The sequence below is a fragment of the Octopus bimaculoides genome, chromosome 10 (assembly GCF_046866305.1).
Source record: "Octopus bimaculoides isolate indiv1 chromosome 10, ASM4686630v1, whole genome shotgun sequence".
Taxonomy (NCBI): domain Eukaryota; kingdom Metazoa; phylum Mollusca; class Cephalopoda; order Octopoda; family Octopodidae; genus Octopus; species Octopus bimaculoides.
Window position 1 is genome coordinate 65,146,475 of NC_142937.1, and position 26,681 is coordinate 65,173,155.

Consider the following 26,681-nt stretch of genomic DNA (forward strand, 5'->3'; position numbering starts at 1 on the left):
CATTTAAGCTGTTGCAAGCCATTATCTGCAAGAATTATATAAGAGGAGAATGACATAAGAGAGTAGGTCATCAGTGGATTTGGCTCAGCAGAAGTCATGCTACTGGTCACTGAAAAGAGAGAGAGGGGGGAAGAGAGAAAGAGAGAGAGGGGGAAGAGAGAAAGAGAGAGATGTTAGAAGTGAAAGTAATGAGGAATTAGTTGACTGAGGAAGAGGAGTGAATTAGGAAAGTGATAGACGGAGCAGATGTATTTGGGGGAATGAGAGAGGAAGAATTTGAAAAAGAGAAACTGGAATGCATTATTGCTGAAATCCAGGTGAGACAGATGAGGGACAATGTAAGTGGAGTCCAGGTATACTCTCCTTTTGGAGAGAAATTTGAGCAGGGAACCTATCCTGGATAATGGAGATGGATTGCGGATAGAGGTTGAGAAATTTGCATCTTAGAGAGAAACGAGACGTGGTTTGTGAAAATACAAGAGGTGATTTGGTAGGATATGAAACTGCAACACAGACAACCAAAAGGAATAATACAAGATATTTAATGATTTTGCCAATTTACCTCATTACTGTTATGGTACGGTTACTTTTGATTAAATTATAGATAAGGCATATAGTAAAGCAGTGAACCAGTGATGAGCTGATTAGAAACCTGTAACCAATAATGCTATTGTTTACAATGATTGATATAAAATAAATAAATTACAATGTTGGCAGTGTTCATCATAGAAGCACTTTAGCAGTGAGCAGAGTATATAGTAGTAGTCACAGTGATGGCATTATTGTGTCTTAAAATTTAATAAAGCATTACACCCTGGACACAAGGTATTTATATAATTAGAAAGAAAGAAAGAAAAAGGAATTTTCTTTAATAGTTAAGTTAGGAGGAAGAGGATGTGTCCTTGACCTTCAAATGACCTTCCATGAGGTGGATGAGACTGACATTCATCTTGAACAAATACTGGCTGATAACAACAGAAAAAAACAAGAGCAAGAAAGAAATTCCAGTGGGATGCATATCCAGTGGAAAGGATTGATCGGTTAGGGGATTAGTGTGAAGCCTGTGTGATTGGGAATGAGGTAAACAATATGAGTTATAGGAAGAGGAGAAACTAATGAGTTGGGTGAATCTAAAGTGATTAATGAGAAGTTTTGATTAGTGCAATATTGACATTGTGATATATCACAATATTGTGATTGGTATTTTAGTCATGTTTTATGGTACTTTTTGGTCGCTAGTAATGTCTGCTTTGCTGTGCACTAACCCTCCCTCTATTACTCTCTCTCCAATCTGATCTAAAGTTTTCAACAAATTCAATTTTTGTTCTTTCCAGTGGAAGATGCAAAGAAAAGATCTGGCTCTATTTCAAGACCACTATCAAAGGTTGGTAATATATTTCATATTCAAAACATTTATATCCTCATCATCAGTTTTTACATATACTTTTCCATGTTGGTATGGATTCTGACAGGGCCATTTTAACACAATGTCTCACAGCTGTCATGGTCCCTGTTACCATTCTGCAATCAGACTTCATTACCTTTTCCCATGTATTTTTTGGAATTTCTGTTTCACAGGTTCTTTCCTTTAGCATCATTCAGCATGCTTTTACCCAACTATCATTTGTTATATACTCCACATGTCCATACCAATGCCATCTTCTCTCATTTTCAGTATGGCTAATACTTCTAAGATCCATTTTTTTTCTCAGTACATTTACTTGTGCTCTGTTATATAGGTATTACATGTCTATCAGAACTTCTGCAGAATCTCAACTTTCAGCTCCCATATTTTGCAACTATACAGCACAACACTTTATTGCACAAACATAGAATTCACTTTTTTCTCAGAAAAAAAAATCCCTTTCTTGCCAGCAGAGGTAATAATTCACTGAAAATTTTTCCACTCGGTTATTTTGATTACTATGCTTACACACCACTCATCTTTTCTATTGAATTAGGTTATTTAGGTTACAGAAGCTATCAACTATTTCAAGCCATCTTTTCTGGTTATATGAAAGACTTCATTTCATGAGTGTCGTTACTGTTAACTACTTCTGTATATATCCATTGTAAATGAAATCCTTTTGTGTCAGCTTGCCTCAGACCCACTGTGCCTTTGGAATACCTATTGCTTGCATTTAGTATATCATTTAAAATTAATTACTACTCTCCTTTGGCATTTCAAATATAGCACCATTTTCCTGTTGATATTAGTTTTTAGTTAAGGCATCAAGCTGTCAGAAATGTTAACATGCCGGGCGAAATGTTTAGCAGTATTTTGTCTGCCATTACATTCTAAATTCAAATTCCGCCGAGGTCAACTTTGCCTTTCATCCTTTCGGGGTCGATAAATTAAGTACCAGTTACACACTGGGGTCGATGTAATTGACTTAATCCCTTTGTCTGTCCTTGTTTGTTCCCTCTATGTTTAGCCCCTTGTGGGTAATAAAGAAATCCTCTTTTGGGGTCAATAAATTAAGTACCAGTTGCATACTATGGTCGATCTAATCAACTGCCCTCCCCACCAAACATTTGGGCCTTATGAAATGAAGTCTTTCATATAACCAGAAATGTTAGCATGCTGGGCAAAATGCTTAGCAGTATTTTGTCTGTCTTTATGTTCTGAGTTCAAATTCCACCAAGGTTGACTTTGTTTTTCATCCTTTTGGGGTCAATAAATTAAGTACCAGTCGCAAAGTAGGGTCGATCTAATTGACTAGCCCCCCCCCCCTCTCCCAAAATTTCGGGCCTTGTGCTTAGAGTACAAAAGGATATTAGTGTTTGGTTTCTTTCTTTGCAAACTAAAACTTTTGTTCTTGCTAAATTGAACTTTGGGTTCCTTAGCTTTAGATGCTTCCATATTTGGCTCTTTGGATAGATCCAGCAATAAGTACTAGACCATACAGAAGTTTCCACAGAGTCAATGTCTTTATTATACCCAGGAGAATATAGTAAACAAGAAGCAACTGAGAACTGGACCCTAATGGGCATCTATCTGCATACTAAATTCCCACTGGACTTTGTTAACTCATATTTTGTTGGGAACACCATTCTCCATGGCTTGCATGGGACCCATATTCATTTACCCCCAGTTTTCTTAGTAACCACCAGACTATGATGCATGACACCCTGCTAAAATCTTTCTCCAAATCATTGAGTAATAGATCTAATGGTTTGTTCTTGTCTAAGATTTCCAATGGATGCTACAGTTAAAAAAAAAACAAATCAAAGGCAACAGTGTATCCATGCCCTGATACTAACTGAAACAATATCACATCTAGGTTAGTCCTCTCCCTGATTAGACTGACCTCTCTGTGCTATATTAATAACTTCCATCACTTTATTCCTTTTTTAAAACACCCCCTTTACCCTTGTAGCGGCTGCTGACACTATTACTTGGCCAATCATTGGGGCAATAGCTCTCTCTACACTAAGGCGGTGAACTGGCAGAAACATTAGCTTCGCGGTATTTCGTCTGTCTTTACGTTCTGAGTTCAAATTCCATCAAGGTCGACTTTGCCTTTCATCATTTTGGGCTCGATAAATTAAACACCAGTTGCGTCCTGAGATCAATCTAGTCGACTGGCCCCTCCCCAAAAATTTCAGGCCGTGTGCCTCGAGTAGAAAAGAATATCTCTCTCTACACTACTTGTGTAATTATACAAATAACCAGTGCATGTCCTACGTCACTGAATATTTTCAGCATCTTGGTCACTATGGAAATGATGGTAGATAAATTGTATGGTTTCAGAAGGGGACTACTTCGAAGGAGAATAAACTCTGAATTGATCTGTGTTGTAGTTTTCTTTTTATAGCACAAGCCTTGATACTTTCTGATCAGACTTCGTATAATTTCAAACCATCTTTACAGATAGTTTATGATTTGCTCATCTTGCAGCTGGCTACATAAGAATCAAACATAAATCTGGTAAAACCCACTGAGTTCTTATTTTCTGTTCTTCTCCTACACACACACACTCACACATACACATACACATGCACATGCACACACATATATACATACACACACAAACATACATATATATATACATATGCACACACATACATATATACATGTGCTGTGCGTGAGAAGACCCGGCAAGCCAAGTAAGATCGTTGCCAGTGCCCCTGGACTGGCTCTTGTGCGGGTGGCACATGAGATGCACCATTTTGAGCGTGGCCGTTGCCAGTACCGCCTGACTGGCTCCCGTAGGATTTTCGAGTGAGATCGTTGCCAGTGCCCCTGGACTGGCTTGTGCGGGTGGCACATAAAAGACACTATTTCGAGCGTGGCCGTTTTCGTGCGGGTGACACGTAAAAGCACCCACTACACTCTCTGAGTGGTTGGCGTTAGGAAGGGCATCCAGCTGTAGAAAATCTGCCAAATTAGATTGGAGCCTGGTGTTGCCATCCGGTTTCACCAGTCCTCAGTCAAATCGTCCAACCCATGCTAGCATGGAAAGCGGACGTTAAACGATGATGATGATGATTATGATGATGACACACACATAAATAGATACACACACACATAAATAGATACACACACACACACACACACACACACACACACACACACACACATACACATACATATATACATACACACACACACACACTCTAAAATAAAATCTATGTACAAGGAGCAAGAATTATTCTGCAAGACAATTCACCCTCCTCTACTCCAACATGGATTTTAACCTCGTCATAATACTGCCCACCATATTCTGTTAATGTCCCATCTTATTCTCTGAAATGTCTTTTTTCTCTTATTTTTTTACCTCTAACACTTCTCTTTTGTTCAGGGTTCACTCTTTATTTATACTTTACCTTTTTTATCTGAAATCAATAAAACCTTCCAATTACTCTGATTCAAAGTCTCTCTTCCTCGTTCTTCTAATTCCACTGCTCTTCTCACTCCTTTAACTACTAACAGTTGTTCGACTGTCTCTCCTCCCACACTGATGTTATCTGTCATGCCTCTTCTTTCTCTTAGTTCATCATCACTGGCTTTAATACACACAACTCCTCTTATTCCCCAATCTCTTCCTTACACCCTTACTATTGGCACAGGGGCTGAATTATTTGCTAGTTTGAATTGTCTACATAAGATTGTATCCTCATATACTCTTTTTCTTGATGAGCACACTGAAACTTCAAATACACTTGTCCTTTTCTCCTTACTAAATCCAGCCATTACTATTTCTGCATTTGTCTGTCCTCTGAAACCATCTCCTATTTCAAAGTCAGATAATTGGTAAGAGTTCTGTTGGTTTTAAGCTGAATACTCTTAGCAGTACATGTGTTTTATTTCTAACTCATCTGAGACAGCTTAGAAAGGAACTCAAATCAACCATCTAGGTACAGCCCTTGCATAACCAAAGAACTAAAAAGTAGTCCCATACAAACTACCATAAGAGAACTTATGTATTCACTTAACCTGCAAGAAATTGCAACCCAATCTCCCTCAAATCACATTTTAATGACCTTAAATAAATTATTCATTATATCCAATGCAGTTTCAGTTATTGAAAAGGATAGGATGATCATAGTTGGAACATCTTTCAAAGCTGTTAACTCTTGAACCTAGAAATAGTTTAGTTGCTGATGTGCTGTATCAGTTCATTAAAAATTACTGTTTTCATTACCAACTGAAAGACATATACTCACCGTCACAACACAAGAAAGACAACTATTGGGAAAGCACAGGCTACTTTCAAGTATATGTGGCCTGAAATCTCTCTTGTCTGCCATATATAATATTACCAAGCCTGCATCCCAAAGAATAGACTTCCTCTTCAAACCAGAAAACGCTTTTAAGACTTATCAATTGCTGATCTTGTATTAAGCTCAAGTGTGATTTATATGAAAACAATTCTCATTTATTTCAGTCAACTCTGCTATTACACACAAACATTGTAGACTTCATTTAAAAGAAGGCCATTTGACTGGTTTTACTCTGCAGCATGCTTCTTTCCCTGGATTATTAACACAAAGTTTATTTACTCTGATCATGTGATAATTATAAATGGGAATACTATCATACAAACAATTTTGTTTGTTTCCTTTTTCCCCATGAAAAATATATCTGGCCATAGGGAAGTAAGTATTACCTGTTTGGAAACAAGTGACAGTTGGTGACTGGAAGGGCATCCAGCTGTAGAAAAGCTGCCTCATTAATGTCCATCTGATCCATGCAAAAATGGAAAAGTGTACGATAAATGATGGTGATGAGCTTATTCTCTTTGACTCTTCCACAGAAACTTAATCATCTGCTCTTTAGAACCGACAGTCTGCATACTACCGCCATCCAAACCTACTCAATGAATCCAGTTCTCCTTTAATCATCTCTCATTCTCTTATCATTAATCTCAGCTATCTAAAGGAGCTTACAAAAGCCATGGGGATTAACCATCACTCCTTTGACTAATTAATTAAATTTTAAAAGAAAAATTTAAACAATAGCAGTTTGATCTCTTTGTAAGTTTCAAGATGGAAGTAGAGAAAATAAGGAATCGCCTAGAAAAATAAGATTTTTTCTTCTTATGGAGATTGATTTTATAATCTGTTTATTAATTTGTAGTGTTGTTGATGTTTTTAATTTTGATATGATGATGTGTTTATACAGCCGTAGTATGGAGATAGCTTTTGTTTATGTACAGTGTCTCCAATGTCTTTGAGAATGAGATGCTGTCAAAATCTTTTTAGTAATCAATCCATATTCTGTTTATGTTATTCTCTTTATCTTTTTCTACTGTATTAAATAACGACTCAGCTTGTCAGTATCATTCATTACATTCCTAGCCTCCCATCCCCACCTCACTTCCTCCCCACCCCACCCCATCACATTGTTTATGCTTCTCTGGCAGCATATTGTTATCTTGGTGGTGGTGTGTAGTTATCCTGTTGGAGAGATTTGATACTTGGTAAAGAAGGTATGAGACGTTTTGGCACAGCCTTTTTGCCACTCCCTATTTGGCATTGGTTGAATCGATACTGACTTATTAGACATCAGACGTTTTATGTTTCAATCCCTCCCTCCCTTCCTAATCTCCCTCTCCCACTCCCTCTCTCCCAAAGTGTGTAAGCATACTTCTCTTTGTGTCTGTTAGGAGAGTGGGGAAAGTGTTTATGCCAATTGTGTTCCATCACTAAAGTATCAACTGTTCAAAGACTGGACAATTTGTATTGCATTTTGTTTCTGTTTTTGGTTTCAGAAAAGATTTTTTCTAAATTTATACACTTTAATCAACAGGGTATCAAGAAGAATACTCTTCTCTCTGGAGAGGCTTTGAAAGAGATGCAGAAACTAGTAAAAGCAACGAGAGAAGATCGGCGAATGATGGTATTATAACAGTCTATTTCAAAATTACTTCTCCTAAACAATTCTGCTTATTCAAATGATTATATCATTTATTTTCTAATGTCATACTCATACATGCAGACATATATCAGTCTCATTTGCTAAGCTGTTAGGTTACAGGTATATAAACATGCCAAAACCAGTTGTCAATCAGTGGTGGTGGGACAAACACACACAGACTTGCATACACACACACACACACACACACACACACACTCACACACACACACACACACTCATGATGTTAATGGCAGTTCTTTGTGTCTGAAGAGTGACAAGGCAGCCCCTAAGTGGCTAGTGGAGGCACATGGCTTAGTGATTAGGGTGTATATATATATATGTATGTAAGATTGTGGATTTTGAGCAAAACATTTCATTCCACAATGCTCCAGTCCACTCAGCTGGCAAATGAATAATCCAGTGCTGTGTGCAGGTGAGGAATTTATATGCCATGGAAACCAGGAAGCTGGCCCTTATTAGTTGGCATGACTCAAGAAGGTTTTTTTTATACCCTAGTGACTATGTAAACCAGTCCTAGAATGACAAGCTCTGGCATACTAGGGCACTAGGGGGTAAATACGTTGGCTTCAAAGAGATAGGAGTCATGATGAAGAATCTCTCCTTCTTTGGTGTCTCTCATCTTCTATGGTTACTCTGGTTTTCTCAAAATTGCTTTGCAGTGGTCTGGATGCAATCTTATTTCTTTATTGCCCACAAGGGGCTAAACATGGAGGGGACAAACAAGGACAGACAAAGGGATTAAGTCGATTACATCGACCCCAGTGTGTAACTGGTATTTAATTTATTGACCCTGAAAGGATGAAAGGCAAAGTTGACCTCAGAATGTAATGGCAGATGAAATACTGCTAAGCTGTGACTTCCTCCTACATATGGACTGTAGACACGTATAAATAAAAGATGAAAAGTTAAATCAAATTTGGTAATATCTGAACTTCAAAGATTCAATTTGAAACAGTGAAGTATTGGTAAGCAAACCAGTCAGCACTACAAGTAAATAAATGAATATAAATGATTGCAAAAATAAAACAATATCTTCGAGGGACACAAAACTCCCAAACAAATAAAGGAGATATAGAAAAGACTGTGTGACATTCACAGCTTTCTCAAAGATATTTGTTTTAGATTTTGGTACAAGGCCAGTAGGTTTGGGTAAGGGATAAGCCAGTTACATCGATTCTCAGTGTTCAGCTGGTACTTATGTTATCAACCCAGAAAGGATGAAAGGCAAAATTAACTTTGGCAGTATATTGAACACAGAATGTAAAGATGGATGAAATACTGGTAAGTATTTCGCCCGGTGTACTAACAATTCTGCCAGCTCACCCACCACCTTAGATTTCTCTAAGATATTGGCAACGTAATTGAAATGGCTGCAACTAATAATTACCTCATTCTTTAATAGAAATTCTGTCTGACAATAAAAATACCATATCATTAATATTATGTTAATAAGCAAAATAATGACAGAGTGGAGATGATGAAGATTTTATGTAAAGTAGGCATGATATTTTGATCAAAGAAATTAATCAGAATTTTGAAAGATATTAGATTTATTAAGATTAATGCAATAAGTGATGGTTGAATCAATGTTAAATTATAAATATATGTCATTAATTATCTAACTTCTTTGTTATTGTGTATTTGTGTCACATCTTGGAGCTTATATACATGATAAACATTTTGATGTGCAGTTACTGTATATTTTAACTGTTCAACCATAGACATGTTATAAAGCGATCCTTAAATCAACCTGGTGATATAGGTACCTCTAGACTTACTTATTATGAGTTTATCAAAATGACTTAAAATCAAAGATTGTTGGTTCAGATTCTGTCAATATATCAATAATAACTAGAGCATATTGTTCTGTTTGTCTTCATCATTACATAAGCCAGTTATATAATGAGGGACAATATCTTTTATCGTTTACTTGTTTCACTCATTAGACTGTGACCATGCTGGGATACTGCCTTGAAGAATTTTAGTTGAATGAATCAACCCTGGGAGTTTTTTTTTGTTTGTAACTGCTAAGTTATGGAGATGTTGCCATTATCTTTGATAATGCTACATAGCTTTTGATTTTGCTTTGTTGAGTTCAAATGTATCTAATCACAAGAGAACTTTGTGAACAGAACTCTTCCAAAATTGAGCTATCAGACCCATTCTGCTATTTTATGTGATATTTTTTCACTGAAAACTACAGGCATCAACAAGGAAGTATAAAACCCTTACTTATATTCTAAAATAGCAGAGAAACCACCTTCAGATTACTCCCTACCATCTCATTATCCTTTAGCATTTAAACTTACCATATCCAGCCCAAATATACTACCTGTTTTATGTTCTAACCACACAGATTCAGCCTACCATGCCTACCTTTCAAAGCCATTATAAAATATACAATCATATCATCAAAGTTTCAAAACTATGAGATAATGCAAGATTAATTAAAAATAATTTGAATGAAAAAGCATCACATTTGGCAGTATAATCTGAATGCTAAAGGGTAAAGAATACACAGTGGATAGTGTAGTCCAAGATGTACAAGTAGATAAGATAGTCATGGTGGAATATCTTTGGCCAAAGTTAACTTAAAGGGGGGTTTAAACATCAACTACAATATTTGGAACATGTTGATATCGACCACAACAAATGCCAACACAAACATGCTTAACATTCTCCTAATTTTTAGAGGATAAAGTAAAAACAGTAGTGCATGTGTGTAAGAGAGACAGACAGACAGACTACGTAGCTTACATAATGGTTGGAAATATCTGGTGATGTGATTTCCAGTTTTATTATCATTGTACAAAAGACATAATTTTATTAATACAAAATCTTCTAGCTAGCACTTATTTATGATTTTTAGTACTGAAATCTATAATTTGATTATGCAATATAGTAACAGATTATTTTTAATACAGTTCTATATTTAAGAGATGATGAATTATGTACATTATTTACGTTATTTACATTTGACGGATATTTGTCCTTGTTTGTTGTTAACACGTTTTGGCTGACATGCCCTCCAGCCTTCATCAGGTGTCTTAGGGAAATTTCAAACCTGAGTTCTCATTTCTAAGGTATTTTTCGATATTATTATTATTATTGTTATTATTATTCAGGTCACTGCCTTGAATCGAACTCGAAATCTTGGAGTTAAGAGCGCAGGCTACTAACTCCAAGATTCCGAGTTCGATTGCAGGCAGTGACCTGAATAATAATAATAATGATAATAATAATAATAATAATAATAATAATAACAACAACAACAACATCGAAAAATAACTTAGAAATGAAAACCCAGGTTTGAAATTTCCCCAAGACACCTGATGAAGGCTGGAGGGTATGTCAGCCAAAAGGTTGTGTTAACAACAAACAAGATAAGGACAAATATCCATCAAATGTAAATAATGTAGATTATTTTTAATCTTTTAACCTCTAGTAACCTTATGCAGATGGGACAGAGGAGTAATTTGAAGAATGTTTGATAATTATTTCTAACAATTTGAGCAACTGAAATAAAGAATCCCTCTTCTTGGTCCATGATTTTTTCATGTTCCAAAATGCCATCTCAAATATTACATATTGGAAATATTGGGGTCAATTTCTGGCACCAGGCCAGCAAGTTCAGGGGAGGGTGTGAGTCGATTACACCGACCCCAGTCTTCAACTGATACTTATTTTATCGACCTCAAAAGGATGAAAGGTAAAGTCAGCCGCAGTAGAGTCTGAACTCAAAAGTGAAGACAGATGAAATACCACTAAACATTTTGCGGAGCATGCTAACACTTCTGACAGCTCACCACCTTATTCAATATAAACATTCGTTTCTATGATAGGCAAAAGGCCTGAAGTTATATATTGACCTTGAAAGGATGAAAGGTAAAGTCAACCTTATTGGAATTTGAACTCAAAACATAAGCATGGATGAAATGCCGCTAAGCATTTTGTCTGGCGTGCTAATGATTCTACCAGCTCACCAATATTGGAAATATTGAAAGCTGTTCTTCAGTTGTTTGGTTGTTTTAGAGTTGACAGGCCTGCAGAGGTATTACAATCATTACTCATAAATTCAGTTTATTATAGGCTTGACATATGCTAATTAATCACAAATCCTCAACAATTTTTTTCTATGATGTGTATCAGTGTACACTTGTTGAAAAAAAGAAAAACAAAATAACATGAAGAAACTTAAAATCTTAAAAGTCCATCAATCAAAATCTGAAGACTTATAGGCATTAGCAGAGTGGTTAAGAAGTTTGTTTCCCAAACATCTGGTTTTAGGTTCAGTCTCACTGTGTGACACCTTGGGCAAATGTCTGCTACTATAGCCATGGGCTGACCTAGTGAGAGTAAATTTGGTAGATAATAGAAAATGAAAGAAGCCAATTGTATACGTGTGTGTATGTATATATATATATATATATATATATATATATATATATATATATATTTATATAAATAAGGATAAGATCGATAATTTAAATATTGATTTTATCAAGTGGCCAGCATGGGAATAAAAACCTTCAAAGGTAACAAATTATTTAAAATTATAATACAGGGTATCTAAGAGATATCGCCACGCTGAAAAATAGCAGTCAAATCTTGACTCTAAACCACAATAAATGTTCATATAGCACAAAAGAGCGAAGACGAAGACAAAATAAACTAGTAAAAATAACTGGATAATTCCAGATCCCGGATTTCTGGCTTTGCATAATAAATGCTTTGCCTTCATCGGTGGAATATACTCAAGCACATAAATACAAATATATATATATAAACATACAGTATACTTACATATACGAACGTATACATACATGTATATATATATATATACACACGCATATATACACATATATACACACATGCACACATACATACATACATACATACATACATACATACATACATACATACATACATACATACATACATACATACTGGAATATTAATACTCTTGTATATACAGCAGCTAATACTCTTAAAGAACACCTAGGAGAAATCTACAGTGAACAAAGTAATGAAATTACTAAACAGAAACAACCTAGATGGAAAACAAAACTTGAAGAAAACATCAACAATGTGCGCCACCATATTGAATGGTTAACTACAACAATAAAATGTAAGGAGAAAAATGAGTTTACACCTCACCAACTCTACCTTAGACAAAAATTAATGAAACTTTATGGCAACTCTTCACACAGAGCTCTTGAGGGAAAGCTAATCACTTTAAAACATGAACTCAGGATGATGTGTGAGAAACTCTGCTATCACAAGCGAATTTTAAAGTGAGCCAGTATTAATCACAAGTTTGCTTCTAACCCACAAGCATTATACAGAGAGATGAGGAAGGAAAATATTACCATTAAGAAAGCTCCCTCTCAAGAAGATCTACAATCATTCTGGTCAAAAGTTTGGAACAAAAAGAGGGATTTCTACCTGAATGCATCATGGTTAAATACAAGTGAGAGAGAATACTGTACCAACACTAACAGTAAAATATACAAAACTGATGCAGAAACCTTCACTATAGCAGTAGGCAAACTGCAGAATGGGAAGGCACCGGGAAGGGACCTAATAGTTGGATGTTCGTACAAGAAGCTGACATTTTATAGAAACCGAATGACATGAAATTGGAAGGTCAGACTAATATACCACATTGGCTTGCTACAGCAAGGACAAATCTCGTTGCCAAAAATGAAATCACTGAGATGGCAGGAAATTACGGGCTCATTGCTTGCCTAAACATTATGTACAAACTGTTCACAAGTTGTCTCAACCAATTCCTCCAGGACCAATTGTGAGTCAAACAACATTGTGACTGATGAGCAGACTGCTGGAAAGAAGGGAGTATGGTGATGTGCCAAACAACTTTTAATAAACAAAACTGTACTGTCTGAAGTAAGAAAACAATGCAGAAACCTTGTGACAGTATGGCTTGTCTATAAGAAGGCATTCGATTCTATCCCTCATTCATGGCTGTTGAAGTGCCTACATCTGGCAAAGGGACCTACTACTTTAATTGTTGCTATAGAGAGACTCACAAAGACATGGACAACTATTCTTACCCTTGCAACTGGGAACAGAATAATTGTTTCTAAAAGTATAGGAATTACAAAGGGAATATTCCAGGGAGATAGTCTTTCTGTACTTCTTTTCATTTTGGCACTGAAGCCATTATCTTTCCTACTGCAGAAAACAAATGGTTACATGCTAGGATTTTCAACTGCCAGAAATATCAATCTAACACAATTTCTTTGTAGACAACATGAAGATTTATGCTAAAAGTGTTAACAATGCCAAAAACAACTGGAATTAATAACATTTTCAGCTAGGATTTTCAACTGCCAGAAATATCAATGCAACACAATTTCTTTGTAGACAACCTGAAGATTTATGCTAAAAGTATTTTTGCTAAAAGTGTTAACAATGCCAAAAAACAACTGGAATTAATAACATTCTAGGCATGGAATTTGACCAGAAGAAATGTTCATATTTGGTTATAGAACGAGGAAAGTCAGTCCCCCAAATCCAAAACCTTTGCATCAATAGTCTCTCTATCTCCCCTATTCCACACAAAGAATGTTACAAGTACCTAGGCATAGACGAAAATGTATCTTATGAAGGCACTCTGAATCAAGATAGAATGGCTTGAGAATATTACACCAGACTTAACAAAATATGGCAGTTGGAATTCTCCTCTTACAACAAAGCAATATCCTACAATGCATTTGCAGTACCAGTGCTGATCCCAACATTTGGAATACTTGATTGATCTGTAGAAGAAATCTACTCCATAGATATCAAAACCTGCAAAATCCTGACAACTGGGAACCTCCACAAAAACAGTGATGTTGACAGGCTCTATCTAAGAAGAAATTGAGGTGACAGAGGCCTGAGATCAGTTCAGACGGCCTTTGAATGCCATGTGGTATCACTCAGGCAGCACCTGCTAAACAACAGCAGCACAAATAAATATATTAATGCAGTCCTGAAAAGTGAAGGGAGCAACATTGTACGAATTGGCAGTGAACTCCTCAAGAAACACTCTCTTCCTGATGATCTCCTATACTGCCCCAAAACAGCTGAGGAAAATATCATTTTGCTTGGAAACAGGTGAAGGTTGGTGATATGAAGAGCATCCAGCTGTGAGAAATCTGCCTCAACAAATCCTACCTGACCCATGCAAGCATAGAAAAGTGGGTGTTAAGCCAATGGTGACAATGATTTCAGATGTAATATGACAGCAGCAAAAATTACATTCACCTAAAAATATTTCTTGGAAAAGTCCAAAAGTATTATAAATTGATATATATAAAACTGTAACTAAAACGTAAGTCACAACTTTCTCCTTTGTGATTGTTATTTAGCTTCAGGTCAGCTCCAATTGAACAGACCTATGGTCAATGATGTTCCAGTTGTGACCATCCCATCTTTTTTGCATGTCAAGGACTACATTAACCAATGTGTTCCTTGTTAGCAATGAGAGGGTGATTTGGCTGCTAATTTTTGTATAGTGGTTCTCAAATGGAGTCCACACGGCCCTTGGGGGTACACATAAGATTTTACTGTTAAAGTTTATGTGCAATAAATTGGTTATACTCCTACAATACACAAAATCTTTCAACAATTTTTTTATATGATTCCTAATAATATTTAATTATAAAAATATAACAGGATTTTTTAAACATCAAATGTCTATGGGGGTCCAGTAGAGTAAAATAGGAATCAAAGAGGTCCATAGGCAAAAAAAAAGAAATGGTTGATGACCACTGGTCTAGTAGGTCAAGCAAACACAAAAATTTCTATCATTGGCTCAGGTTCTTCTGTTGACCGTCACTTCATGTAGAAAAGTCTGTCATCAATGGAATATTTTGCTTAAAGAATGTTTTTTGAGTAAAGGATGTTCTTTTGCAACAATGATAGCACATATATCAAGACAGTTCACTTTTTGTTTTAAACCAAAAACTATTTAACTGTTATTGTATGATCATAGCGATGTTTTAAATTGATAGGAGAAAAGAATGAGAGTTGTAAAGTTGCCAGAAAACTGAAACAACAGCATATAATCAGTGTAACCTTATTGAATATAGTAATCATTCATTGTGCTACATTTCAATTGATGTTGAGGTTATAGTTATGAACTACTTATTTATTAAAACGACATAAAATATAATTTATTCAACATATCTCAGATAAAATGATTGATTATTCTGTTTGAGGAGTGTATATTAAATCATAAATTGCAAAATTTCTCTGAAATATCTGATTCATCATAAGTGCATTTGGAATAGATTTCTTTGGTTTGAGAAGCAATCAAAGCCAGCCTGCATAATGTACAATTTAAAATGAATTTCAGAAAATAATATTTATTATTCATAATAGAATTAATACTCTTGTTACAAATGATGGGAAAAGACAGCCTTAGCTGTAAATTATTAAAAGCTATTTAAAATAGTCTTTTCTCTATTTCCTCAGTTTTATCAGTGAATGATGTGGTTGATTGATAATTTTTAATGTTTTATTGTATTTCCTTTGTCTGTCATTTATAATGAAGATATCTCTATCTAATCTGTAGACTGAAACATTTACCCAAAGTATTAAGTGTTTCTTGCAGGATGACTTACCGTAACAGTCCATGAATAATGGACCATGTATGCATCTCGAAGATAGTGCCTAAATTGTTTTTAAAATACCTATAATCCATCTATAACATGCAGTGTTGCATAACTGTTTCATGAGTTAATAACCTACTATAATTTATTAGTATTTAGTATTTCATTTTATATATAAGGCAGAAAGCTGGCAGAATCGTTACCAAGCTGAGAAAATGCTTAGCAGTATTTTGTTCATCTTTACATTTTGAGTTCGTATTCCACCAAGGTTGACTTTACCTTCCATCCTTTCAGGGTTGGTAAAATAAGTACCAGTTGAGTACTGGTGTAAATGTAATCCACTAGCCCCTTCCACTAAACTTGTTGGCCTTATATCAAAATTTGAAATCAATATTTCATTTTATATATATAAGGTGACAAGCTGGCAGAATCATTACTGTGCCCTATGAAATTGGCGAGCTGGCAGAAACATTACCACGCCAGGCGAAATGCTTAGCGATATTTCATCTGCCGTTACGTTCTGAGTTCAAATTCCTCCGAGGTCAATTTTGCCTTTCGTCCTTTCGAGGTCGATAAATTAAGTACCAGTTATGCACTGGGGTCGATGTAATCGACTTAATCCCTTTGTCTGTCCTTGTTTGTCCCCTCGATGTTTAGCCCCTTGTGGGCAATAAAGAAATAAGAATCATTACTGTGCCAGGTAAAATGATTAGTGACATTTCATCCATCTTTACATTCTGAGTTCAAATTGCCTTTTATCCTTTCAAGCTCAATATAATAAGTACCAGTTGAGAACTGGGGTCAATGTAATCAGCTTAAACCCTCCCCCAAAGTTACTGGCCTTGTGTCAGAATTTTAAACAAATATTTCATCTTGTATAAAATCTCTTTTAATAATAATAATAATAAAACAATCTAAAAAAAACAAAACACAATAAAACTTTATCACCTTATTCTGTTTTTTTTCTTTATAAAAATAGAAGGAATTAAATGCTGAAACCTAAACTTTGTATTACACACACGCCTCTAATTTCAATCTCAACTTTAGTAAAAAAAAAGTGTATATTATGCATGGTATTTTACAGCCAACAAAAAATGTTGTGGCCCAGTATGTGTGATAAATTGTTAGGTTACCACTGAAGTGTTTTCATTTTATATAGGTCCTGAGGTCAGCATGGCTTTCCAAAATATACTCATAGATTATTAAACTATGTTTATCTCCATCCTACCCATCTACAATATTGTGCATCCATTTCATGATTCTTTCATCTCTAACTAGTTATGGTGAGAGTTACTGTTTATTGAAGAAGGTGAATAAAATTGAAACCTCTTTAAAATTGTCTCTTGTAATTTTGGGAATAAGAAAAATGATACTAGATTCTGGATAAGTTTATTTTCTTCAATGAATAAATATTTCAAATTTTCTTTTGAATGTTTGTTACATTAATTATGGTGGTTAATAGCTCTGAGTAACGTGTTCTCTAAAATATATCCTAAAGAATTGATACTGATTCCAAATATTGGCATAAAGCCAATTTGGGGGGAGGGGGTAAATTGATTACATTGACTACAGTGCTCAACTGGTACTTATTTTATCAACCCCAAAAGGTTGAAAGGCAAACTCAGCCTTGGTGGAATTGGATCACAAAACATAAAGATGGATGAAATGCTGCAAAGCATTTTGCCTGGCATGCTGATTCTGCCAGTTTGCAGCCTTCAGGAACACTGATATTAACATTACCTACCAGTGGTCTCATATGAGATCACTTAAAAATTACAAATTTCGTAATTATCTGTCAATATTTACACATATCTAACCTTTTTTCTATATCTACTAAGTATATTTCTCTGATATTCAAATGAGGTTTGCTAATTTTTCACCCAATATCTCGCTTATTTCTATTTAAAATGTTACTTTGAAATGTTATTGTGAAATGTTATTTTGATCATTCCAGCGTGTTTCTAAGGCTGTTTTATGCTAGAAATCAAAGTTTCATAAAAAAAATTCCAGTTAATAGAATTATGGGAGGTAATGGGTTAACATTTAAAAATAAGGAAATTTTGGGAAAGTTTTGTGTTTCTGTCTCCTAAATGAGTGGCATATTTCTACTTTGCAGTACCTTTTTACATTAGGACCACAGAAAATTTCATTTCTGATGCAGAACATTAACTGTTGAAAATTTTGTCACTTGTTCTACAAAGAATAGTTGCTAAATCTCTATAAAATAACACACTTATCAGTGGTTCTTAATCATTTTGTCCTTGTGGCTTACTGAAGATAAGTAAAAAATTACTGTCGCATTCACATGGGAAGTTTAAAAAAAAATTTTAAGGTTGAAACTTTCAGCAAATATAGAAAATTATTGCTTGCCTTGTTTTGTTAATCATATTTGTGTATAACAAAATTATGAGCAACATATTTTCAAGTCACTCAAGCATTAGTATGGATTCTCCAAAGTTTTAACCCTTTAGTATTAAAATCAGCTATATCCAGCCCAAATATTCTACTCATTTCATGTTCAAACCAGCCAGATCCAACATCTCACACATATCCTACAATGTCATTCTAAAAATAAGCAATCACATCATCAAATTTTCAAAGTATATCTTTGAAATTTGTGTCACATCTAGATACCTAGAACCACTGCCTAACTGTCTTATACCTTTTGTCACTATATTTCTAATGAGTAAACTCCCACATATTTCAATTAATTTGCATTATGATTATGGTTTTGAAGAGACGTAGTAAAATATATAACTTCATATATTAGTATATTATATTGGACCAGTAGAATTTTGATATCAAATATAGTTATAACCTTTTGATTGAAATTTTAATTTAAATATGAATATTTTCAGATGAGTAGTGTCAGATGGGTTGATATTAAAAGTTTTAAATAAGGAAAAGGCACATTAAGTAGTGTCATCCTAGATGGGATGGTCATGTTTGGAATGTCTTTGGTCATAAGTTTGCTCAATAAAGCAACAACAAAAAAACAACAACAATCATGCTAATCTCTTCTTAACTCAGTTAGACAATATTAAAGGACAAAATGGCTATATTTAAAAATAAAAGAAAGGACTGAGAGAGAGGGACTTAGAAATTGCCTTCTTTATTAATCCCTTATTTGACGAGTGGTAATATACATGTCATTGCTTTATCTCTTAAATCTCATACTGTCACATAGAATTGGTGTGATAATAAAAACTAAAATGAACTGATCAAAGTCTGTAATCTTGGAAAAGAGAAGTTAGGAAAATGTGACAATAAAAGAAGTGTAAATATCTTAAGAGATGGACTGCTTCAGCAAGAAGCCTCCAAAGCTGGTGAATGATGTTTTACAAACACCCTAGCTCTCCATGTTTTTCAATAAGAAAAAAAAGATATTACTTTAATCAGACAGTAGTTTGTTGAGCAGTGGTCCATAATCCATATTTTCTTAACTCTTACTGCATGGGAACTAAATATACTTGGTTCCATGCATGTGAACTTGTGACACAAGAAGTGAGATAACTCATTTCTGATAGTGGGTGGTATCCAGAGTTCTCCATATTTCATATGATGTAATTCACACATTCTATTGTTACATGCTAACAGAATTGAGACTGTGAGAGCTAATCAGCATATGATTTGCATGTTACATCACCAACAAAATTTAATGAGTGCAATGACGGTTAAGTTGTCTTGCCAAGAATATATCAATATTTAGATATTTGCTCACAGCAGGTCTTTTTATGTTAAATTTTTCTAAATTTTAGAGATGAACTTTTACTTCTTGTGATTGAAGTCAATGAGTGATTATATATTTTCTTGATAATTTAAAATATAACATCCAGAATTTGTTTTCATTTACCATTTGTATGTGAAGAGCTTTTTCTCAACACATACACACACACACACACACACACACACACACATGCATGCATGCATACCTATATGTGTGTGTGTGTGTGTTTGTTTATGTGTTTGTTTGTGTGTTTGTGAGTGTGTGTGTTTGTTTGTGAGTGTGTGTGTTTAAGTATTTGTGTGTGTATGTGTGTGTGTGTGTGTGTGTGTGTGTGTGTGTGTACATAACAATATAGCATCTCTCTGTATACATATATATATATATATATAATTGTTGGATTTGGGGATGGTCATGTTGCCAGTTTAGCCAATAAAAACACACGCACTATATATTTGGTGTTAAATTGCTTCAGCTTTATATTACATCAATCGTATTTCGGCCAGATATATATACATATATACAAATATATATACAAATGGATATAGATGTGTGGAGGCATTTGCATTCACAGATACACAAAAGCACACATAGATTCATTCACAATACAAGACTTCTTGCTGTTCCTGAGTAAAACATATTGCAAAATTTCTTATATATGCATGAATATATATAGTTAGATATGTCTATTTGTAGATGTACAGTACATATAACCACATATGCACATGTTTTTTTGTGTTCTTGTGCTGGAAAATGTTTACATAACTATGCATGATGATCATGGTTTACATGTCAGATTTGATGAATGAATGCTCCATTTGTTTTCAGTAAATTGAAATACTAAGTGAATGAAAGTGTATATGGCAAAGTATACTAAGCCACATAATCCATGGTCATAATTAGTATGGTGCCATATGTCAAAGCTAGTCCTTTGAATTTTCAGTACAGTAAATCTGCTGGTCTTACACACTTTCATTTTAACCCTTTTAGCTCACACCCCTTGAGTCAATATGAAACTATCTTTTACCTTTTGTCTTTTACTTGTTTCAGTCATTAAACTGCGGCCATGCTGGGGCACCACCTTGAAGAATATTTTAGTTAAAAGAATTGACCTCTTTTTCTGAACTGCTAATTTACAGAAACACAAACAAACCAATACCAGTTGTCAAGCAGTGGTGGGAGACAAACACAAACACGGAGAAAAACATGTATATACATACATACATACATACATACATACATACATACACATATATATATATAATATCAAACACATATATAGGAGGTATGTGTTTTGCTAGTTTGTGGTCAGACTGTGCTTATAGGCATAAGAGAATATATTCCCTTCATGCAATGGTGTTAAAACATCTGCAAATCATCATCAAGCAGGAAAACTCACATCAGATACCATTCAGAAGCAATGACCATCAATGTTTCATTATTTTTATGATTTGTCAATATGTGATATTGACAAGTCACAGAAATGACGAAACACCGATATCCATTGTTCCTGAATGTTATCTGATGCGTGTTTTCTTTCTTGTCTATGACTTCCAGGTGTTTTGACACCAAGCATATTGATGAGAATATATTCTTTTATGCCTATAAGCACAGCCTACTCATGAACTAGCAAAATGCATACATTGTGTATGTGTGTTTGATATTGTTTATATCCCTCAAGCTGCTTTTAACTCATATTTGAATATATATATATATATATATATATATATATATATATATATATATATATATATATATATATGTATATATATATGGAATGCTTTGGAAATTCCTTGATACAGTTATATTTGGAGAGAAGATTTTTTTCTCGAAGAGTTAAGATCAAGAAAGAACCTTTTTAGAAAGTAGAAAGACACTAACCTTTGGGAAAAGATTTCATAAAATGTGTGTTAGCTTTTGCTTTTATAGATGTGCAAGCATTTTCAGTATTTAACGTTTTCAAGCATATTACATATAGTGAAAGCTGTTTTCACTAAAATTGTTGTTGACTTTCAGTAAAATTATTGTTGACTATAGGCAACAACAATTTTAGTGAAAACAACTTTCACTATATGTAACATGTGCTTGAAAACGTTAAATACTGAAAGTGCTTGCACATCTATAAAAGCAAAGCCAACACACTTGTAAAATCTCTTACCAAAGGTTAGTGTCTTTCTACTTTCTAAAAAGGTTCTTTTCTTGATCTTAACATTTTGAGGAAAAAAATCTTCTCTCCAAGTATATATATATATATACTAATTCATAATAGAATGTAAGGATAAAAATCACGTTAATGATTTTTATCAGGCAGTCAGCATGCTATAAAAATTTATAGGTAATTTATACATTAAACTAATAATATACATAGGTATATAATTATATTAAGGGAGCAAGAGTGAAAACAACCTATCTCCAACATGCTTGAAGTGCCGAGACATTAGTTTTTTTAATATCTCTGCACTTCAAGCATATTGGAGTTTGGTCGTTTTCACCCTTACTCCATTAATATAATATAATTATATACATATGCATATTAGTATTAATTATATATATGTATATATATATATATATATATATATATATATGACAGGCTTTTTTCAGTGTCCATCTATCAAATAAGGCTTTGGTCAGCCCAAGGCTATAGTCGAAGACAAGATGACACACAGTGGGACTGCACCTGGAACCACATGGTTGGGAAACAGACTTTTTACCATACAGTTACGCCTGTGCATATGGTTGTGATTTTGCCCAAGTGTTACACATTGTAACTGAACCCATTATTTCATGTTTGGGAAGTGACCTTCTTAACCATTTGGCCATATCTCTGCCATAAATATGTACACTAATGCACCCCTCCCCCCACCATACAAATGCTGTTCTTATTTCATTATACACACATATCTTTGTTTTTTTTTTGCTCATTGTAGCTTGACCGCCGGCATCAGGTCCTCTTCAGACTGGTAAGAATTCTTTCTGTCACAACCTTCTAGCTCAAATTTGCTGCTGCTATATATATTCTAACTTGCTTTATTTCTTTATGTTTGTAACAATAATAAACATTATCCAGAGTTAAATTTTCTGTAAGTGACATCAGACATAGCAAATACGATACTTATATCAGGTGTATTTCTCTAATTTCAAGACTCAGCTATTTGGACTTTGAAATTGACAGGATTTCAGCAAATTTTAAAAGCTATGTTGCTGTAATGCAATAGATAAGTGTTAGATGTCCAAGAAGCAAAGATCTGATAACACTGTAATTTGTTAAGTTATAATTCAACAGAAAATATGTCTATATTTTGTTTCAAATATTGAAATAAGTATATATAATCTAACCCTTTTAACTTACAACTCTTTAACCAATCTGAAACTATGGTTGTGATTTTACCCAAGTGACATGCTGGTACCACATATAAAGATCTATGCTGGTGCCACATAAAAAGCACCCATGCTTGCACCATGTTAAAACCATCAATGCTGGCACCACATAAAAAGCTTCCATGCTGGTACTACATAAAAATGCACCCAGTACATTCTGTAAAATCATTAGTATTAGGAGGGGCATTCAGCTGTAGAAACCATGCCAAGACAGACAAATGGAGCCTGGTGCAGCTCTCCAGTTTGCCAGTTCCTGTGAAACCATTCAAACCATACCAGCATGGAAGACAAACGTTAAATGATAATAATGAGTATATGGATTGCTTTTGTATTTTTAAGCTGTATAAGTTTGGCTACTTATAGATTACTCACCTGTTGAAATGGTAATTCTCACAAATGGTAATTAGTTACATTTAAACAGATTGACATAAAGTGAATAACATAACTGGATTTAGATCTCATAGTATATGAGATATGAACTCAGGACATTTTTAATCATTTGGCCACTATTTGATATCAGCTTCATATTCTTTTGCATTAATGTGATCAACACCATAAAAAAATCCTACTAGTGTTGATTTAATTGTTATATACTCCACTTGCACAAATGTAACCCTGAAAGAAATGCACAAATATAACCTTGCATAAATATAACAAATATAACCACTTGCACAAATATAACCCTCAAAGAAATGATTTTGTGGTGCTATAACTTTAGTGTTTAAGACTTTTAATTTTAAGAATCATCGTCATCATTTAACGTCCATTTTTCATGCTAACATGCGTTGGATAGTTTGACAAAAGCTGGCAAGCCAGAGAGCTGCAGCAGACTCCAATTGTATGTTTTTTGCATGGTTTCTGTGACTGGATGCCCATCCAAATGCCAACCACTTTACAAAGTGTACTGGGTGCATTTTACTTGGCACCAACACAATGGGTGAGAGTAAGCCAGAATTTGTTTGCTGAAGTTGTATATATTACATTCTGTGTAGGGTAAGTAAACCTAAATGCCTCAGCTTTTATGCTTAATTTTACGAAAGCATCATTTTGTCATTCATGGTGATTTCTTATCAAAATTCTATGGTAGCTAAACACTGAAAGAAGGTTTTATTGAGTATTTAAAATAAGTGTCAAAACTTCTGATTGAAATATTAATGAGTTATAATTCGTTTGTTTGTGATACATGAAACATTAAAATACATGCCAAATGAAATGCAAAATGTAAAGTTTATTTGACATCTGAGCTGATTCTGGTATTGATTTTTTTCGTGGGATGGGGGTATTTATGAGTTTGGTCACAAGTTTGTGGCCTAGAGATTTTTCTGTTTCTTATTCCCATATGAATTGTTTTGATTAAATTTTTTTATGCTTTTTTACATTTCCTGGTTTATTGAAGTAACTGCATATTTGCTGTAGCAGATTAATGGCTAATGACATGAAGTTCAAGCTGTATTGGAACAGTCAGTGAGCAACATACATGTGATAAGCTACAAGAGAAGATAAATAAGAAGCAAATCATGTTATCTTCTTTCTGATTGGATTAATATTGGAAAGTCCATTATAAAGCACCAGGAAGACTCCAGTACACACTGAATAATAAAAACAATTTATGAGGAAATTTTTTCCCAGTCAATAGTCTGATAAAGCTAATAAAAAAAAAACATTATGTTAAGGTCATTGTCCTGAGATATTGTAATAGTTGATAGCATTGTATATGTATAATACACTGGTTGCATATAAACATTAAAATATTTTCTTGTTTGATTGCCATAGGTATCTGATGCTCTCAAGATTGAAGTAAATGTTGTGGAAGAGTTTGTTCTCAGTGATGAGAAAGTAAGTTACTTAACCATCTAACAATCATTAAAAAATATGTAATCAGAACAATTTTTACTGAAATATATTGAAACATCTGGTGGCAAAGTAGCAGAATTGTTAGCATGCTGGACATAATGCTTTGCAGCATTCCTGACCAATACAAACACACTGAAAACTGTAACATCATGCATATATGAGTGGGGTGGCTGAAAAGTTTCTGGTTTTAAGGGTATTGTGAAAGGCCTAGTTAGAGGCCCAACCTTCTGATTTCTTTTACAGTGCTTAGAAATACTGAAGAATCACTGCAATAAGTGTGTGAATCTGAGAAGAGGAATAAAATAATTAAGTGATCTCCTTGTATTTTCTTTTACCCAATGCCAGGAACTTTTCAGCACCCCTTCATTTAATAATTAGATGTGTTTATTTATTTGTTGTATTAATTAGATAGTATAGAAGTAGGTGGCTGTCAAACAACAAATGGAAATGAGTGTTGGTAAGAGAAGTAAAATGAAAGTGAATGCAAGGATGAGGCATTTATTACATTGGCCTTACTGGCACACAGGCAAAGAACTAGTGTTAGTGTGATAATTAAAATATGAGTGAGTTGGAATAAAATTAGTTTTATGTTGCTTTAAGCAGGATGAGAAATAAGCATAATAACAACAGAAATCAAGAAATCTTTATACAACTCAGTTTTTTTCTGAATATTGTGATAGAAGTTCTGGAATAATGATAATTACATATCAATCATTAAGTGTTTTGTAATTATTATTGTAGTGTTTTTATATAGTTTCTTTATTCTGTAATTAAATTTTTATAGCTTTCATTACTTCATCCAGTGAATTAGAGAAAAATGTGATCAGCAAAAATGTTGTCGGTTATGTTGATCCAAGTGCCTATATGCTTACATACTGTTGGGACCCATGCTTTTCTGTGGATAACATGCACCTTCACGTCTACGACTTACTGGTTTCAATCTATTGGTCAAGATTAAATTTTATCGTTAAATACTAAGTCGAACTCTTTATACAAGAAACTTATTCTTTTTATCTGGTTATTTGAACAGATATGCCATTCTTATAATTTATAAAACTGTCCTTATTTTTGATAACATAAGAATATCTATAACTCCAATGAAATTACAGAAAATCCTTCAGACTAATGCAAAAAATCAAGGTATATCATGCAATACATTACAGCGCAGTATTTATTAATATGTAATGTGCACTCATGAATAAAGTCCATCAGTTATTTTGAGTTATCAGACTCCAGAAAAAAATTCTTCTGCATATACTGTACACTCTTTTTCTTTAGTATTATGCTGTATTGAAAACAAAGTGTTTAGTCAGTTTTATTATAATTGCTGTCTAACATACTGTGTAAAATTTTGTTTATCTTCATATCAATAAGCAAATTCAAATTTTACCTTAGAATTTTACTGTAAAAGTGTATCTGCTGTTAATTCAAACTATAAATGGTCAATTAGCTAAAAATGATATAAAAAGCATAATGCAGAATGTAAATATTTCTATTTAAATACTTTCGTCAAAAACTTGTTTATTTCAATAGTGACCGTTCATTATAATAATTACAGTATTTCAGGAACAGAATTTTTTTATATTCTCAGTTTACATTTTGATAATGATAATATCTGTATGTATTGCTTCTTGATTGCTTCAAGAAGTATTTTCTATAATGGCAGTATTATATTTTGGCCTTCTGTTCTGAAGCTTGAGGGGATTAGTTCCATGAAACA

General features: G+C 34.1%; 1 protein-coding gene across 1 annotated transcript in view; it reads left to right on the forward strand.

Annotated features, from left to right (window-relative positions):
* LOC106877714 (dynein axonemal heavy chain 5) overlaps positions 1 to 26,681 on the forward strand; it is a 435,668-nt gene that overhangs the window by 29,384 nt on the left and 379,603 nt on the right. Inside the window, exons 4-7 of the mRNA XM_089358248.1 lie at positions 1,335 to 1,384; positions 7,256 to 7,345; positions 22,657 to 22,689; positions 24,881 to 24,943. Coding sequence (XP_089214374.1) covers positions 1,335 to 1,384; positions 7,256 to 7,345; positions 22,657 to 22,689; positions 24,881 to 24,943 — 236 coding nt within the window. The remainder of the gene's footprint in view (positions 1 to 1,334; positions 1,385 to 7,255; positions 7,346 to 22,656; positions 22,690 to 24,880; positions 24,944 to 26,681) is intronic.